The 19,370-nt window shown below is 44.0% G+C and overlaps 1 protein-coding gene across 1 annotated transcript; it reads left to right on the forward strand.

Moving 5' to 3' along the window:
* The first annotated feature begins 9,909 nt into the window (after nucleotides 1-9,909).
* Nucleotides 9,910-18,706, forward strand: pla2g15 (phospholipase A2, group XV). The gene is made up of 7 exons (XM_072386703.1): nucleotides 9,910-10,221; nucleotides 13,366-13,522; nucleotides 14,283-14,401; nucleotides 14,492-14,590; nucleotides 14,672-14,896; nucleotides 16,301-16,413; nucleotides 17,065-18,706. The coding sequence occupies exons 1-7, from the start codon at nucleotides 10,089-10,091 to the stop codon at nucleotides 17,464-17,466; spliced, it is 1,248 nt and encodes a 415-aa protein (XP_072242804.1). The 5' UTR covers nucleotides 9,910-10,088; the 3' UTR covers nucleotides 17,467-18,706.
* The last annotated feature ends 664 nt before the right edge of the window (nucleotides 18,707-19,370 follow it).

Below are 19,370 nucleotides of genomic sequence, written 5' to 3' on the forward strand. Positions count from 1 at the left end.
AGAGGCAGGACCATCAGAGGCAGGACCAACAGAGTCAAGGCAGGGAGTGCAATGTTATAAGTGCAACGAGTTTGTGGAAGGAGAAAAATTCTCTGAACAACTCTCTGACCACCATACAGAGATGTGTGACACCTGTGGGGCCAAGGTGCAGGGTTTAATATTTAATATTTAATGATCCTATTTGTAATTTGTATTGTTGGTCTTTTGAACCATATACAAGCGGCTCACTATTCAGCATTAATCTCACCGCAAAAGCCAACACTATTACCACCGAAGCAAGTGCCATGTCTGCTCCCCCCTTCAAGTAGCTCTGCAACACCACACCACACTGCAACTCCACTTAGACCAACTTTAGTTTTTTGGAAAGGTTGTGATCTTAGTGTGTTCTTAGTTGCATGGTTACACAGGGAAAGGAGACACGGAGGCAGGACCATCAGAGGCAGGACTATCAGAGGCAGGACCATCAGAGGCAGGACCATCAGTGGCAGGACCATCAGTGGCAGGACCATCAGTGGCAGGACCATCAGAGGCAGGACCATCAGAGGCAGGACCATCAGAGGCAGGACCATCAGAGGCAGGACAATCAGTGGCAGGACCATCAGAGGCAGGACCATCAGAGGCAGGGCCATCAGAGGCAGGACCATCAGAGGCAGGACCATCAGTGGCAGGACCATCAGTGGCAGAACCATCAGAGGCAGGACCATCAGTGGCAGGACCATCAGAGGCAGGACCATCAGAGGCAGGACCTTCAGAGGCAGGACCATCAGAGGCAGGACCATCAGAGGCAGGACCATCAGAGGCAGGACCATCAGAGGCAAGGCAGGGAGTGCAATGTTATAAGTGCAATGAGTTTGTTGAAGGAGAAAAATTCTCTGAACACCTGTCTGACCACCATACAGAGGAGATGTGTGACACCTGTGGGGCCAAGGTGCAGGGTTTAATATTTAATATTTAATTATCCTATTTGTAATTTGTATTGTTGGTCTTTTGAACCATATACAAGCGGCTCACTATTCAGCATTAATCTCACCGCAAAAGCCAACACTATTACCACCGAAGCAAGTGCCATGTCTGCTCCCCCCTTCAAGTAGCTCTGCAACACCACACCACACTGCAACTCCACTTAGACCAACTTTAGTTAATTGGAAAGGTTGTGATCTTAGTGTGTTCTTAGTTGCATGGTTACACAGGGAAAGGAGACACGGAGGCAGGACCATCAGTGGCAGGACCATCAGAGGCAGGACCATCAGAGGCAGGACCATCAGTGGCAGGACCATCAGTGGCAGGACCATCAGAGGCAGGACCATCAGAGGCAGGACCATCAGAGGCAGGACCATCAGAGGCAGGACCATCAGTGGCAGGACCATCAGAGGCAGGACCATCAGTGGCAGGACCATCAGTGGCAGGACCATCAGAGACAGGACCTTCAGTGGCAGGACCATCAGTGGCAGGACCATCAGAGGCAGGACCATCAGAGGCAGGACAATCAGTGGCAGGACCATCAGAGGCAGGACCTTCAGAGGCAGGACCATCAGAGGCAGGACCATCAGTGGTAGGACCATCAGAGGCAGGACAATCAGTGGCAGGACCATCAGAGGCAGGACCATCAGTGGCAGAACCATCAGAGGCAGGACCATCAGTGGCAGGACCATCAGAGGCAGGACCATCAGAGGCAGGACCATCAGTGGCAGGACCATCAGTGGCAGGACCATCAGAGGCAGGACCATCAGAGGCAAGGCAGGGAGTGCAATGTTATAAGTGCAATGAGTTTGTTGAAGGAGAAAAATTCTCTGAACACCTGTCTGACCACCATACAGAGGAGATGTGTGACACCTGTGGGGCCAAGGTGCAGGGTTTAATATTTAATATTTAATTATCCTATTTGTAATTTGTATTGTTGGTCTTTTGAACCATATACAAGCGGCTCACTATTCAGCATTAATCTCACCGCAAAAGCCAACACTATTACCACCGAAGCAAGTGCCATGTCTGCTCCCCCCTTCAAGTAGCTCTGCAACACCACACCACACTGCAACTCCACTTAGACCAACTTTAGTTAATTGGAAAGGTTGTGATCTTAGTGTGTTCTTAGTTGCATGGTTACACAGGGAAAGGAGACACGGAGGCAGGACCATCAGTGGCAGGACCATCAGAGGCAGGACCATCAGAGGCAGGACCATCAGTGGCAGGACCATCAGTGGCAGGACCATCAGAGGCAGGACCATCAGAGGCAGGACCATCAGAGGCAGGACCATCAGTGGCAGGACCATCAGAGGCAGGACCTTCAGTGGCAGGACCATCAGTGGCAGGACCATCAGTGGCAGGACCATCAGAGGCAGGACCATCAGTGGCAGAACCATCAGAGGCAGGACCATCAGAGGCAGGACCTTCAGAGGCAGGACCATCAGAGGCAGGACCATCAGAGGCAGGACCATCAGTGGTAGGACCATCAGAGGCAGGACCATCAGTGGCAGGACCATCAGAGGCAGGACCTTCAGAGGCAGGACCATCAGAGGCAGGACCATCAGAGGCAGGACCATCAGAGGCAAGGCAGGGAGTGCAATGTTATAAGTGCAATGAGTTTGTTGAAGGAGAAAAATTCTCTGAACACCTGTCTGACCACCATACAGAAAAGATGTGTGACACCTGTGGGGCCAAGGTGCAGGGTTTAATATTTAATATTTAATTATCCTATTTGTAATGCTGCTATACAAGACTGTCCAATGTATGCATGTAACTGTTTTTTTTTTTTAGCAAACATCACAATCAAGAAGCAGCTGCATGACCAAGTGATGTTGACAGTGCGACTGCAAGAAGAAAAAAACGTTGTGGTGTTGGAGATGGCACAACACTGCACATGGTTGCAGACCCTTGCAGTGGTTCTCAAGAACAAAGTGGCTCAGGAGGGTAAGTAGAAAGACTGCCTTGTGCATAACAAGATGGCAATGATAGGTACTTACTGGAGAGATATTCGGTTCAATTCAATTTTATTTATATAGTGCCAAATCGTAACAGACGTTATCTCAATGGTCATCGCCTGGCTACTACCATCCCTACAGTGAAGCATGGTGGTGGCAGCATCATGCTGTGCGGACGTTTTCAGCGGCAGGAACCGGGAGACTTGTCAGGGTCGAGTGAAAGCTGAATGCAGCAATGCACAGAGACATTCTTCACGATAAACTGCTTCAGAGCGCTCTGGACCTCGGACTGGGGCGAAGGTTCATCTTCCAACAAGACAACGACCCGAAGCACAGCCAAGATAACAAAGAATTGGCTTCAGAACAACTCTGTGAATGTTCTTGAGTGGCCCAGGTTTGATTCCGATTGAACAACAGAGATCTGAAAATGGCTGTGCACCGATGCTCCCCAGCCAAGCTGGTCAGTTTCACAGGTTCTCCATAAAGATTCAATTTACCAGCATTATTTTGATGGAAAGGAAAAAACCTACATCCCATAATAAGAATTTGGAACACAGGAAATAAAGTTCTGCCTATAATCCAAAAGAAATGTTCTGAAATAACCTGAAACAAGCAGTGAAAAAAGTCAGAAACATCAAATAAAAGGTTCACGTGCTTTGACTATTTTATCATTTACCTATTTTATCCCATATAATATTTCAGTTTTATTCATGTAAATGTGCGCTAATTATCTTCTTTGAAGGCTTATGTGAAGATGTTTTCCAGAAACTGTGGAGAGCATTTGAATTTAGCAGCTGGTTGATGAAAATAAATCACAAAATCTCACACAAGTTGATTGAGGGAGGTGTCAGATGGAGCCTAAAACTATACAATTATGTGTGTGAATTAGATTTTGGGCAAAAGATAATAATTAATATGCAATGTTTATATTATTTTGTTCACAATCATTGTCTTATTTAGTTCATGCAGGCTGTTCTGCTCTAATCCCTCTAAATAAAAAGGTTCACATTATAAATTTTACTGATTATCTGAGCAACGGTAGAACAACACACTGTAAAAGTGGATATAAAGTGTCAGGTAAACAAAAGGAAGCTATATTTTTGTTTACTTGTTTATGTTTGTTTTTCAATTATTGATGGTGGTTGAAAATTGTACCTGTAACTTAGCAACAGTAAGTGGGCGGGGCTTATAGAATATGATGGAATTACATCACCTGGCAATGATATCAAAGTTACATCATCTCCTGTGGGCGGGGCTTATCCACCAATGATGTCACTGGCTGATCTTTGATGTCAGTGATGTCATATCAGAAGTTACTAATAGGTGTTCAGTCAGTTAATCATTTCCTCATTTCTCAAGCGTGCTAACACTCGTGTTCGTGAAAACTCGACCAAGTGACGAAAAGGATTTACCCAAACATTTCAAAACCACAAATACAACAATTACCATGGAAGGAACAAGCAGTTTAAAGATTGAAGAGGCCCCGGAGGTTAATTCTGTATCCACAGTTCAACCACTTGTTGAATCCTGCTTTGGCAGGATAACACAGAACCAGTGGGTGAATCTGATGTCCGGTAACCCTGATGTTGAGACCAAAAACATCATAAAAGATCTGATAGGAGAAGTGGTATTACTCATTTCAAAGAGGGTCCAGGAGAAACTCAGAAGCCAAAATAACATTTCCAAAGAAGAAGTGTCGGCCACCATACGCAACACTATTCCACAAACTTTAGCGGAGGTCATGGACATTAAAGATGACGACCAACTCATGGATTCCAGCTCTTTGACAAGCTTATTTGTTAAAGAGGTAACAGACAGAATTCAGTCTGGCAGCATCGCTGGAGAGTCTGCTTCTCCAGTCAAAGAAAGTGACGGGATGAAAGGTAAATCATGCATCCTATTCAGGAAAATCTTTGCCGGCATGTGCAAAGGACATACATGTGTAAAACAAACCAGTGGAGAGGATCCCGTCGTGTTGGACGATGAAGAAGTGCAGTCCAAAGGAACAGAGGCTCACCTTGAATCTGCACATGAGAACATGCAGGAGCCACCCTTTATGGATGAAAACCAGGACAAGGACCAGGAGGAAACCACTGACCAGGAAAGTAAAAGAATCAAAGAATGTGATGAAACATCAGCTACAGAGACTGAGCAGGGACACGTCACATCTCAACAAGCTGCTCCCGTCAGTGAAGAGAAGGACAAGGAGCCTCCAAAAAGAAAGAAGAGCTTGTTTCAGAGGTTATTTTCTTGTCCTAAAGGGAAGAAGGAAATCAAACCTGAGGACAAAACAATGGAGATTCCCGATGTGGAGTCCCAAGTAATTCAAGAGGAGGAATCTTTGGCTGAGGTGGACATCATCCCTCAAGAAGAAGCCTCATCTTTTACTCCTGTGGAGTCCATGAAAAAGGAAGAACAAGCTGCTCCAGTCAATGAAGAGAAACGCAAAAGAAGCACGAGGAAGGGACTGCTTCCATGTTGCATGGACGTTTCAAATGTGGAGTCCCCAATAAAAAAGGACTCTTTGGCTGAGATGGACGTTATTCCTGAAGAACAACCAACATCATTTACTCCTGTGGAGTCCATGAAACAGGAAGAACAAGCTGCTCCCGCCACAGAAGAAAAATGCAAAAAGATCAGGAAAAGCAAAAGAAGCACGAGGAAGGGACTGCTTCCATGTTGCATGGATGTTTCAAAAGTGGAGTCCACAATAAAAAAGGACTCTTTGCCTGAGATGGACATAATTCCAGAACAACAAGCAACATCCTTTACTCCTGTGGAGTCCATGAAACAGGAAGAACAAGCTTCTCCCATAAGTGAAGAGGAAAGCAAAAAGACAAAAAAAAGCAAAAGAAGCACGAGGAGGGGACTGCTTCCATGTTGCATGGACGTTTCAAATGTGGAGTCCCCAATAAAAAAGGACTCTTTGGCTGAGATGGCCGTTATTCCTGAAGAACAACCAACATCATTTACTCCTGTAGAGTCCATGAAACAGGAAGAACAAGCTGCTCCCGCCACAGAAGAAAAATGCAAAAAGACCAGGAAAAGCAAAAGAAGCACGAGGAAGGGACTGCTTCCATGTTGCATGGACGATTCAAAAGTGGAGTCCCCAATAAAAAAGGAATCTTTGGCTGAGATGGACGTTATCTCAGAGGAACAAGCAACATCTTTCACTCCTGTAGAGTCAGTGAAACGGGAAGAACAAGCTGCTCCCGTCAGTGAAGAAGAAAGCAAAAAGATAAGAAAAAGCAAAAGAAGCATGAGGAAGGGACTGCTTCCATGTTGCATGGACGATTCAAATGTGGAGTCCCCAATAAAAACGGAATCTGTGGCTGAGATGGACTTTATTCCTGAAGAACAAACAACATCCTTCACTCCTGTGGAGTCCATCAAACAGGAAGAACAAGCTGCTCCCATCAGTGAAGAGAAGGACAAAGAGCCTCCAAAGAAAAAGAAAAGCTTGTTTCAGAGGTTATTTTCTTGTCCTAAAGGGAAAAAGGAAATCAAACCTGAGGACAAAACAAAGGAGATTCCCCATGTGGAGTCCCAAGTAATTCAAGAGGAAAAATCTTTGGCTGAGGTGGACATCATCCCTCAAGAAGAAGCAACATCCTTTACTCCTGTGGAGTCCATGAAACAGGAAGAAAAAGCTGCTCCAGTTAGTGAGGAGAAATGCAAAAGAAGCACGAGGAAGGGACTGCTTCCATGTTGCATGGACGATTCAAAAGTGGAGTCCCCAATAAAAAAGGAATCTTTGGCTGAGTTGGACTTTATCTCAGAACAACAAGCAACATCTCCAACCTTCACTCCTGTAGAGTCCATGAAACAGGAGTCTTTAGATATCATTATAGACAAGGTCATTGAGTTAAAAGCAGTCGATGATAAATGTCAACAGAACAAACAAGAAAAAGAAGAAAGGTGCAAAATATTGGTGGAAACATTTGTGGAGGATCTAATTCTTTACATCTTTTGGAAAGCAACGATGGCATGCCCCCAACAAGACACTCAAGCTCTAAAATGCCGGCTGTTGGAGAGAATCTGGCCTGAAGTTGAGAAATTAGACTTTAACATCCCCGAAGAAAAGTTTGAAAATCTTGAAAAAGATGTTTACAGAGACCTTTGTAGAAGTGTGTCCTTCCCACAACTTATTGCTGAGGTATGTATGAGCTCAAAGAAGCCATTTGCAGATGGAGTAATTGCCTGCTCATTCAAGAAACACATCACTAAGAAACCTTCATTCTTCCAAAGATTCTCATTTAAAGACAAAAACACCCCAAAGTCCCACAAATGTCTGTGTGTACCTCACCAGATATCATCACAAACATCCACTTTCAGTGAACTGATGCCTCACAACCAGAAATCTCAGGACAAGGTTTCTGAATCGTCTCCTGTCAGTGAGATGGAGGTTGCTCAGAGCTCAGAGTTCACCACCAGCGACATCAGGGAGTCTCCGAAATACAGCTCAGAGGCTTCCTTAAGATCTGATGACAAACACGTACAAATTCGAAGAGACAGAGAGGAAAGATGCAAACTGTCTATTGAAATACTTGTGAACACAGTGATTTTGCATCTCTTCAGAAAAGCAAACATAAAATACAAAGCAGAAAACTTTGAAGCTATCGTCAAGCGGCTGCATGAAAGAATGATGGCCGAAGCTGAGAAAAAGGACTTTAATATCCCACCAGAGACCTTTAAACACCTTGATCGTACCATCTGCATGGACCTGTGTAAACGTACTGCCTGTCCACACCTGATTACACTGATGTTCCTGGACATAGAACAACCATTATGTGACGAAATTATCATCGACTGTTTCGTGGAGCAAATATCTAAAAGACCTGACGACCGGAAAGGATTCTTCTCGTCTCTGGGCAGCTCCATCATGAAGCCCTTCAGAGTTCACAACAAAGTTCAAATTCTGTAGCTCGGACGCTTTCACATAAGTTACAGATTTCTTCCTTTCTTAGAAGGGGTTTTCTCTGGGTTCTCCGGTTCCCCGCAACATTCTTTATGAATATTTTCACATGTTCAATATTACTCAATGTGCTTTTAGAATTTTAGATGCAGATCGTAGAACTTCAGATCCTTGAACTTCAGATCCTACAACTTCAGATCCTTGAATTTAAATACTTTTACATTAATTTTTATCTTTTTTTTCTTACATAATTGTTAAATGTGTTTTCAAAATGTTTTGCAACCTTAATACAATTTAAATAAAAATATAAAAACTTATATTTGAATGTCTTTTTCAGTCATTTGTTGTCTCACTTCATGGAAATCTGAAATGTCATCTAAATGGTTTAATGACTCTTATTTATTGTCTCAAAATGTCTAAAGATGGTTTAATTACTCAGCTGAATCACTTTATTCAACACATCATGGATTCATCTGTAAAAAGTTCCTCTAATAAAGAATGAATCGCTGTACCGAACCTTTGAGTTATTGGGTTTATGCATCACACTTAATACAAGGCTCATGTTTTCACACACATTTTGTGCTGCAAGTTTAAAATAAAAAGTTCTCTCAAAAGTTTAAATTTAAACCAATCTGTGTCCCGTTCTCTGTGTGTTAATGTTACTAATCAGCATGTTTCAGATAAAGATATAGGTCAATGTAAATGCAATTATAAAATAAGATTAATGTTTTAACGCTGTAATAAATGGTACACAGTCATTACTACAAGTTATGCTTTGTAAACCTGTGGCTTGTTTCGTCATTGTTCATGAGAAAGCATTGTTTATTAGCATCTGTTGCTGACGAGTGTTTTTGGTACGACTGGAGGAATAGTTTCATTATGATTGTGTTTACTGCCTTAAATCACACACTGGATCCCCAAGTTTTGATGACAGTTAACGCACATAAACACACCGAATGATAGAAACTCGTGTCAGTGAGCATGACAGTGTTACAGCTAGCATGACAGTGTTACAGCTAGCATGACAGTGTTACAGCTAGCATGACAGTGTGTCAACTAGCATGACAGTGTGTCAGCGATATCCTGTTATTGAAGCCTTGGAGGTTGAACCTTTCCAGGAGCTCCTACCTGTTCAGGATTGTCTGGCTCTGTTTCAAACTGATATCATCCCATGATCCTGTCAGAGACGATCACATTCAGTTCAAAAACATTCTTCCAGAGCAAGCGTCAGGGTCCAGAGAGGCTAACCCTAACCCTAACCGGGGGCTCACACCAAAAGCGTTGTGAGCGACCACAGCCGCTCACGACGCTCACAACCCGCCGCTTGTCCTTCTTCTGACGCCGGAAGCGGCCAGAGAAGCCGGAAGCGGCCAAAGGGGCGGGGCTTATATGTATAGCAACTAGCAACTATCAGAAATATATAATAATCCATCCATACATCTGCTCATTTGCATAAAGTTGAGCCTTTCTCAACTCTTGAAGCCCACGAAGCTCAGGAAGCTCACAAAGCGCCGCTCACAACGCTGGCCGCTCATCGACGCCAGCTTACATTGAAAATGAATGGCAGCTGGCCGCTCACGCCGCTCACAACGCTTTTGGTGTGAGCCCCTGGTAAGGTGAGGTGTTAAAACAGGGGTCAGACGAGGGCCACTGTGCTTCGAACAACAGGTGTTTTTCTTTTTTTAATTCCAAAGCCTGCCTCATACATCTCAATTAAACCTTAGAACATGGTGTCAGATTATTCTTTTTAAAAGGGCATAATATGTCAGCTTTAAAATGTAGAAGAGGCCGTTATTATTTGTAACTTCCTTTGTTGTCATGGCTGCCAAAATGGAGGATAACTTCAGCCTCCTGTAGAGTTCTGAAGACATTTTAAAACATTTAAATGGTAATTTTATTGAAAATGTACTGTTGTAAAAAGGTGGTAGGGTATGTTTGAATGTTTCTTCTCAATATAAAGCACGTGGTGTCTTAAAAGCCACATAAAAACTGTTAAAGTTTAACCGAAGATCGCAGCCGTTCGACGACATTTGCGGTCGATGACTTTTGCCTTGATTGCTGAAGCCGCCGGGGTGGATTACTCTGTAATCTGCTCCTCGTGATCGTTCTTGTTTACTGGTTGTCGTCATTGGACGTTACCCTGTGGCTGAACGATCAGGAGGATTTAACTGCTAACCAGAAACACTCTGCGGCAGATCCGCAAAGACACACCGAGGAGTTGACAGCGACCCTTTGGCTATGAGACATCGGGAGCCATGGAGGGTTGGCACCGGGTAACCGCCCTTTCCGTCGGCTTGTTGTTGTTGTTGGCTCGGAGCAGCGGGAGACCGACGGAGAAATGTCTCAGGGACAAGTCCTGTCGCTCGCCGAGACCCCCCGTCGTCCTCAGTAAGTGGTTTCCTCTGTGTTTCTGGTCTTTTTCGCTTTGTCATCTGTTGACAACGATGACACGACTAACTCACCCAGAGGCAGGCAGGTAGCCATAATTCTTACGTGTAACACTTGTTATATAAAGCTGAGATTTGTTTCGGAGAACAATGTGTACCATGTCGCCGGAAGAATTTAATTCGATCAAATTCACATTGGGTTGTTTTGCTGTTTTTAGAAAGCAGAGCAGAACATCAGAAAACGTGGCTTGGACAGTGTTAATGGTGGATTTCAGGATTATCTGATAAGAAAACATGCATGCATTATACTTTGTGTGAATACTGTGCTGAAATAAAGATCACTTTATTTAAAAGTGGTTTATTTAAAAGTTGAGCAATAGTTCTCCAGGTTCAAGCAGAAAAAAAAATCCAGCAAAGACCTGACAGGACCTGAGAGATGCATCTGGACCTTCAGCTGATCCATCTACTGTTGGCCCAAGCCTCATCAGAAATGGTCTCCATGGAAGGGTGGCTGTCAAGAAGCCATTCTTAAGGAAGGGAAACAGGGAGAAAAGGCTGAGCTGTGCCAAATGACACAAGAAGTGGACTGAAAATCAGTGGCAACAGGTCTTATGGAGGGATGAATCCTCCCCAGAGCCCGGACCTCAACATTATTGAAGCAGTGTGGGATCATCTGACAGAGAACGGAACAAAAGGCAGCCCACATCCAAAGAAGAGCTTTGGGATGTCCTTCAAGAAGCCTGGAGAACTATTCCTGAAGACTCCTTAAAGAAATGACAGAAAGCTTGTCTCAGAGGGTTCAGGCTGTGTTGGAGGATAAAGGAGCTCAGACCAGATATTCACTTTAAAGCTGCTCAGAACTCTTATTCTGCACGTTTTAAATAAATCTATCTACTTGTTTAAAGTTTTCCTGACAAGTGATGACTGAAGACTTTTGCACAGGCCTGCTTGTATGTGTGTGATCGTGGTCATATGACCCAGCTGGAACACAATTTGACTCCTCAGCACAACGATCATTTAAATTCTTGGGATACCAGGAAAGTCGTTTTTTATTTTTTATTTTACGACATCCTGTTTAATTGTAACTTTCAGTCTGTGTTTCAAGTTAATAATTATGTCAGAACACCCTTTATTCACAGCTTAAAAACCTGCAGTTTCCCCTCGTTCTTTGAAAGGAGGGTTGATGTAAGAGGAGTTTATCTGTATTTGTTCAAACCACAGGCTCTGTCTGTCTACTCGAGTGAGATAAGAGTCAATAGAACTGCTTCTCCTACACTGGTGTTAAGCATTGTGTGTTGTTATCCATGTCCAAAAGTTAAATAATCTCACATGATAGAATTCACTGGTCTCCTATCCTCAATCATTTAGCAGATGTTTGTTCCTCAGACAGTCTCTGCAGACTGAATGACTCTCTTAGGTCAAGGATTGTTGTCCTAAGACTCAAATCTGTGTGGAATTAGGAAAAACAGTGCTGTCTGTCAGATAACCCTCACTGTCCTGTGATTTACTCTGATAAAGCAGTCAGTGGAGGGTCCCAGCAGCGACCTTTGACTCTCAGATCAATTTAAATGATCAAACTCTAACAGAGGAATGTTTAAGATGATGTTTGACTTTGAGTTTCACAGATAGCGAGACATTCAGAGCGGCCTGTTCGACCTTTGAGATTATATTCGTCAAAGGTTGAATAGTTAACTATTAGAACAAAGGGGGGAGCTGTTAAAAATGAACATTTATCCATAGTTTGAATGAGTCCTCACACTGAGACAGACAATCAGAAGTTAAAAACACGTCCAGATCAGGAGGAATTCTGTTTAACATCCCTGTTTCATTGTTCAAAAACTTAGGTAACCAAGGCAACCGCAGAGTTGCATCACTTCTTCTTCTTTCAACTAAATTCTGTAAACTTTTGGGAACTGAAGAGATGAAAAGCTGCAGTTTTGAAAGTGAAACGTTTCCCGGTCGGATTTCGGCTGCTCGCGCACGGCCGTCCGACAGGTGGAGACTTGATGCCTGAAGCCACGCTGCTGGGGTGCGTGCAGAATGTGGTTCATCTTGCTTTAATAAGCATGACCTGGAACAGTGCAGAACTGTTGCACTGAAATCTTTTTATATCATTCAGGGTCAACATTTCCATCAGCTGTTACTTGTCCCCCATCTCAGGTGCTGGCTCTGCACTTTATACTGGAGGAAGAGAATTTTTTTAACAGTTTTGAACCTTCAGACAAGCTCAGCTCGTTCTAAATTAGCTTTTTTCTTGGTGGGGTAGAGCTTTAAAGGGGAACTCTGGTATTTTTAAACCTAGATTTTTTCTGTTTTAGACCAAGGTTGAAGTGGTCCCAGTAGAGTGCCTGTGTAGAAATCCCTCCGTTAGCTCTCCTATAGCTGCAAGTAGCCACATAACAGCAGCTATGAGCTAACAGAGCTATAGCACACGTTCATTCATTCATTCTTCTTAAAGTATTGGTGAAATAAAGACAGATAATGCCTTATTTAGAGGCTGCATCGTCTAAGCCCCGTTCACTCCGTTATATGGATCTCCAGTTATCTAAATATCTTCTGAAGGACGCCGACTTTCACCAAACTGTTCTCGGTGAGTAGATGAACGCATTTCATGCCAGAAATAAGGTTTAAAAATACCGGAGTTCCCCTTTAACTTGTATTTGTGGATGCGGTGATGAGCTGTGTTCAATGTTCAGGAGTTTATTGATTTGCATTTCGAAGATGTGAATTAGAAAAGACGAATGGAAACAGTAAAATAAAATCTTCTAACGCAGTTTGTTTCAGTGGTTTTTGCCTGTTTTAAGACTTGATTTGCATTCGGAGCGACTCTTGTCTGACCTGATGAAGATTAAAACGATGTGTCCGACCAGCGTCTTCCCAGATATGACAACATATCCCAGAGATTCTCAGGGATTAAAGGATTGAAGAAGAGCTCTCACCATTTTTTCTGTCAGGACGACAACTTCTTTTACTGAATTACTGCCACGAGCAACATGTCTGACTGTGTCTGATCAATATTATCACAATATAACGCACAAACTTCCAGTAGTTGGGTCTCTCGTTCGATGTCCTTTGTGGAGGAAGATGGAAATCTTCCCGATAATAAGCTCCTGTTTTAATCGGTGTGAATGTTGCTTTTTTGCAGTCCCGGGCGATCTGGGAAACCAGCTGGAGGCGAAGCTGGATAAGCCCAGTGTGGTCCACTACATCTGCTACAAAAAGACCGACACCTTCTTCACTCTGTGGCTCAATCTGGAGCTGCTGATCCCCGTCGCCATCGACTGCTGGATAGACAACATCAGGTGGGTGTCTGCATTCCTTTTGAGGGAATACCTGGAGCTGGTATGCAGCTATGAATCATTTAGCTATCAATAGATTTTAGAAGGAAAAAAGAGACATGAAACAAGTTTACATGACATGAGGAAAAAACTGAATTATTGTTTTAGTCTGACCAAACCTGGACTTTAAAAATGCATGTAGACATGTTAGTCTGATTAAAACCGAGGCTCTAAAAGCTGGACTGGGGACTGAATAACTCCTGCATGCATACGCTCAACTGAAATGGGCCGAGGTGCTCTGCACATGCTTACGAGTGCCATCTTTTTGCATCAAAAACAATAGTGTAAGTTTATTAATCCAGCCGAGTTCCCCATAAAGCTGCTCTCATTAACATATTTAATGATGTGTTTCTTTTGTCAGAAACTGGGACTAAAATCAGCCCATTAAGACTTCGTGTGAAAGCGTTTCCAGACTGTTGCTCTGCTCTGCTAAAACCCTGATGTTATAACCACAGAATCACCTTAAAGTATCTTACAGACAGCGTCTGTACCCTGAATTCAACCGTGGGTACTCTCAGACAGGATCCGTATTTCATTAAATTCTCACTTCTGGTTGGCAAAACCCAAACGTTTACTTTCACATCCACATTGTAATCCTAAAAACCAGAGTTTGGGTGTTTTTTACACATCACACGCAGCCGGGTGGGAAGAGGCAGACTGTGGTCCACCGCAGATGCAGAACCGGTGCAGATGGAAATCTCTCTGTTCACTGTTTGTGTTGCAGGTTGATCTACAACACAACCACACACACCTCCTCCTCCCCGCCAGGTGTGTTCGTCCGCGTCCCGGGCTTCGGAAAGACGTATTCAGTGGAGTACCTGGACCCCAGCAAACGGAGCGTGGGTGAGTCAAAGACCCCCAAACCTGTGAATGAACCCTCTAACATTTAGAACGGCTGCCGTCACTGCAGGTGTTTCTTATCTTGTGCTGCAGGCATGTATTTCTTCAGCATCGTGCAGGCGATGGTGGAGTGGGGCTACACCAGAGATGATGATGTCAGAGGAGCCCCCTATGACTGGAGGAAAGCCCCGAGTAAGCGACGCCACACACAGATTCCCAGCTGAGCCAGCGTTTGTGAGCTCATCTCCTCTGTTCTGCTTCATTCTACAACAGATGAGAACAAAGAGTATTTCCTGGCGCTGCAGCAGATGATCGAGGAGATGGCGGAGAAGGCCGGGGGGCCCGTGGTGCTCATCGCTCACAGCATGGGGAACATGTACACCCTGTACTTCCTCAACCAGCAGCCGCAGGCCTGGAAAGACAAATACATCAAAGCTTTCGTCTCTCTGGGACCCCCGTGGGCTGGCGTGGCCAAAACGCTGCGCGTGGTCACATCTGGTGAGAAAGAAAGTCGTTGCTTCGAAGTGGCGCTGACAGTATAGAAATGGGTCATTTGGACTCATGTTAAACCACAAACACGCTGCTTAAACAGATCTCTCATGCATCAGATTCACATATGAATGCACATTCAACATTTAAAGCTTCTGCAATGGGAGTAAACAGCGGTGGCTGAGCCAGTGAACAAAGCTAACATCTGCTGGCTAACACACAAATCCTCATCAGGCTCGTAGAGCCTGCACACATAGACAGGAGCCAGACCATTCAAAGGCTTAACAAAAGCAGTAAAACTCACTCAAACTGACGTTGAGCCTGTTTTACCTCAATGAAGTGCACTGAAAGAATCCAGTCTGAAAGAAATAAAAGCAGAAGTGACCTTTAATATCACAAAAAGAAACTTCCTGATCTTGATTAACTGTCTTAGCTGAGCTGCAACACTTCTGACACCAAAGGTGAGTTTTCTGTCAAAGATAGCATCAGGTTGAGTGTTTTTTTTTCCTCCAGCATCTCTGGATAAGATGCTGGGGCCACGGGGGGTGAATCTAACTAATTGCTGTGGAGAAGGAGAGGGGAAACGTTCCTTGTAGCTTGAATTAACAGGACATTTATCAGAGCGTTGGGCTGCAGTACTGTGTAAAAGTCTAGAGTCGTCCCTCTTGATGTATTTCCAGGAAAACAGGAACCAGCTGCAGAGCTTCACTGAAACATGGTCAAACATGGACATAAATCCAGAACCTGAAGCAGAAACAGAGTTTTTTTTTTTCTCAGTTCTCAGCAGCTTTAAAGTGAATATCTGGTCTGAGCTCCTTTATTCTCCAGCACAGCCTGAAGTGTGACCGGTATGAGTCAGAGTCATCCATGCAGCTTGTTCAGAGGAGTCAGAGCAAAGAATGTGACTCCGGTCTGTCTGAACACCCTTTTTCTGCTGCATTGTTGACCCTCCTGGACTTGTTTTGCTCTTTGTTTTTAACATTTGATAAATAGTTGCATGCCAGAGTTTCCAATGTCCAAAGCAAAACTCTGGAGCCTGGAGAGCTATTGATCAGGAAGGAATAGTTCTGAAGAAATGAGGAGCAGATCACGACTTTTTGACTGCACTCTACCGTGCAGAATATCTAATCCAACCCTGCGAGAGCGTAAGAAAGGGCCCAGTTTAGAGCCTTTGGGGACCCTGCAAATATAGGGGAAGATGAAAGGAGGAAGTATCTCAGAGTTTTACAGAGAAGGAACCTGTTTGATTCCCTTTCTTGAGCTTGAGATTCCTTAATGTTCCACAGCTTTCAAACACTCCATCAGTCTTTCTCAGGAACTTGCACAACGTGCAGTTCCAGCAGATCTCTGAAGAATCAGTCGGGTGTAACTCCCTGCTCGCACTGAGCTCTCCGTTGTTGTTCCCGCCTGTAGGTGATAACAACCGCATCCCGGTGATCAGCCCGCTGAAGATCCGCTCCCAGCAGCGCACCGCCATCTCCACCAACTGGCTGCTGCCTTACGCCCACTCCTGGCCCAAAGATCAGGTCTGTTTTTCTTTTATTCACTCTCTGATCATTTTAATCTGCTGTTTTATCCATCTCGCAGCGTTCTAAGAGTTCAGAAGCTCTTATCTTTCAGGAGCACGTTGACCTGAAGTGGAAGATTTAACAGGACTGAAACATATTAATGACTAATTAAACAAGTTTGTATGATAATTGATGCTACAGAAATGAAATAAAACTGGTGTTAATGTTGCTATTTATTTACTTTACCTCTCAGTTTTACTTTAATTTGTTGTTTTAACTGGAATATAATTATCTTTTTTGTTAATTTCTTATTTCTGTATTTATTTTGGATTCTTTTCCTTGAACATCGTATTAATCTATTTATCCCCTCAAAATTATTTTGATTTCAGAATTTTATTTATAGATTTATTTCTCCTTCATTATGTGAATCTTTCAGATCTAAAAATATTCCAGTTGAAGTTTTAAAGTTAATAAAAAGCAACTTTAACACAAGCTTGAATGAAATTGGCTTTTTCAGTTACTTTAGCTGTTTATTAGTAGCATTTATTAACATATAAACGTATTTATCCTGCCGTTTATATTTGTTTTTAATTCATTTCAGATTGTGGCAGCTTCAGTGTTTCAGAGGAACGATGGAAAATAATCCCACAGTCTTCTCACTTCTTCCAGGTTCTGGTCCAAACACCAACCACCAACTACACCGTGCAGGACTACGAGCGGCTCTACTCGGACATCGGATTCGATGAAGGCTGGCTGATGCGGAAGGACACGGAGCCGCTGGTGTCCGACCTCAGGCCGCCCGCCGTGGAAGTCCACTGCCTGTACGGGAGCGGCATCCCCACCTCCGAGGCCTTCGCGTACTCCGACAAGTTCCCCGACGTGGAGCCCACGGTGGTGTACGGCGACGGCGACGGGACGGTGAACCTGCAGAGCGCCATCCAGTGTAAACGGTGGGCGGGGAAGCAGAAACAGCCCGTCACCTTAAAGGAGCTGCCGGGAAACGAGCACGTGAACATGTTGACCAACTTCACCACGGTGGCGTACATCAAGACGGTGCTGTTTGCCCCCTGATCCCGTCAGGAAGACGCCCGCCGGGTGTTAAACCCACCTGACGCCCGCGTACGCAGGCGGACAGGAGGCGCCCGGCTCACCTGTCCGCCTGCACACTGACTGCCAAGTGTTTCGTGTTCGTGCTACAAAGCTCCGCTAAAAGTGTTTATTCGATTCAGAGTTCAAAATGAATCTGTAATTCAGGATGTTTACTGTTCACCAGACTGAAAGCTGTCAGCTTTCCTTTTTACTCCCACATGCTCAAGTTTATTTTAATGTCCCAGATCTGCACCACTTTGAGTTATAATTCATGGTGTGAAAGAGATTTCTGAACCTTTTTAATGTCCCAGATCTGCACCACTTTGAGTTATAATTCATGGTGTGAAAGAGATTTCTGAACCTTTTTAATGTCCCAGATCTGCACCACTTTGAGTTATAATTCATGGTGTGAAAGAGATTTCTGAACCTTTTTAATGTCCCAGATCTGCACCACTTTGAGTTATAATTCATGGTGTGAAAGAGATTTCTGAACCTTTTTAATGTCCCAGATCTGCACCACTTTGAGTTATAATTCATGGTGTGAAAGAGATTTCTGAACCTTTTTAATGTCCCAGGGCCGTTTTTACAGTTTTCCTGGAAGCTGATGACTTCCGGTTGATGTTCTTTCTGTTTGCATGCAGCTGAGCTGTGAGTCGCCGGTGGTCGCCTTTGTTGTGTGCTCCACGTTACAGGAGACATCTGTTGAGGCACGAGAACCATTTTAGTTCTAGTTTTTAGTTTAATCACTTTAAAAGACCAAAGAAAAACTGTAAGAAAGAACTGTACGAGCTTTTGGGGCGCTATAAACTTTGCTGTATTATTTCATGAAGGCCATAGGATGCAGGTCAGAGTTACAGAAGATGAGCCAGAACTCTGGGTGTTTGTTACAAACCCTTACTTCTGGCCAGCTGCATGTCCTGGACCTTTCTCTGGTCTGTGTTGCTGGTTCTGTTCCGTTTTCTCCAGGTTTGCTTTGAATCGGGTTCCTTGAAAGGCTGGAATCCTCGGTGGCCTGGATCTTCACGCTGGTTTCAGCGTTTCCTCTCCGTTCAAACAGACTTCTGTCGTTTTGGAAATGCAGCCAGAATTGTTCTGACCTGCCTGATTGTTCTGTGCCATGTAGCCCTCACTGGGCCTGACCAAGAAGATATACTCTGAAGTGTCACATCTGCTGTGAACCGTCATAAATGTGCTGCCTTCTGTAGAGTAAAATGTTTGAAAAGATTCCACTGGCTGTTGAGTTTTCTTTCCCTTCAGCTCAAACTTTCTCCTGACTTTGATTTAGCTCATAAAAAATCCAGAGCTTGGTTTGTGCAGGTTTCAGAACACAGAACACAGCTTTCAGTGCATCCTCTCCTGATTCTGAGCCGAGCCGACGAGCTAAAAGTAAGGTCCAGCTAAAAACTAACGTTAGAAAATGAACCAGCTCTGAAAGTCAGCCGGTCAGTGAGGTTTACCTGTTGAACAGCACGGCAGCTTGAAGGCGGAAATGCTCGGCTGTGGTGGTTCTTCTATCCAACCAGATGCAACATCTGTACTTTAGGTGAACAGATGTGTGAAAAAGAAAGAATCTTCTTTCAATTTTAAGGTTTTATGAATCACAAAATAAGAAAAAAAAGCATCAGGTCTTCAGTAAGAATAAGCTCAGATGAACAACAACACATATTTTCATCATTTATTGAACAAGAACCGAGCCAAAACACAGAAGCAGTGAGTGAAAAACTAAGTGAACCCCTGATTAAGCAGCTTCAGCATTAGTGAGTGTAAAACTAAGTGAACCCCTGATCCAGCAGCTTCAGCAGCAGTGAGTGTAAAACTAAGTGAACCCCTGATCCAGCAGCTTCAGCAGCAGTGAGCTGCAGTGATGGTTTCCTGTGGGACGTTAT

This window comes from Leuresthes tenuis, unplaced genomic scaffold (genome assembly GCF_036924035.1).
Source record: "Leuresthes tenuis unplaced genomic scaffold, fLeuTen1.0.hap1 SCAF_5, whole genome shotgun sequence".
Lineage (NCBI taxonomy): Eukaryota > Metazoa > Chordata > Actinopteri > Atheriniformes > Atherinopsidae > Leuresthes > Leuresthes tenuis.

Coding starts and splice junctions, on each gene's coding strand:
- pla2g15 (XM_072386703.1), top strand. CDS start 10,089: ATGGAGGGTTGGCACCGGGTAACCGCCCTTTCCGTCGGCTTGTTGTTG. Junction 13,523..14,282: donor TGCTGGATAGACAACATCAG/GTGGGTGTCTGC, acceptor TTTGTGTTGCAG/GTTGATCTACAACACAACCA. Junction 16,414..17,064: donor ACTCCTGGCCCAAAGATCAG/GTCTGTTTTTCT, acceptor CACTTCTTCCAG/GTTCTGGTCCAAACACCAAC.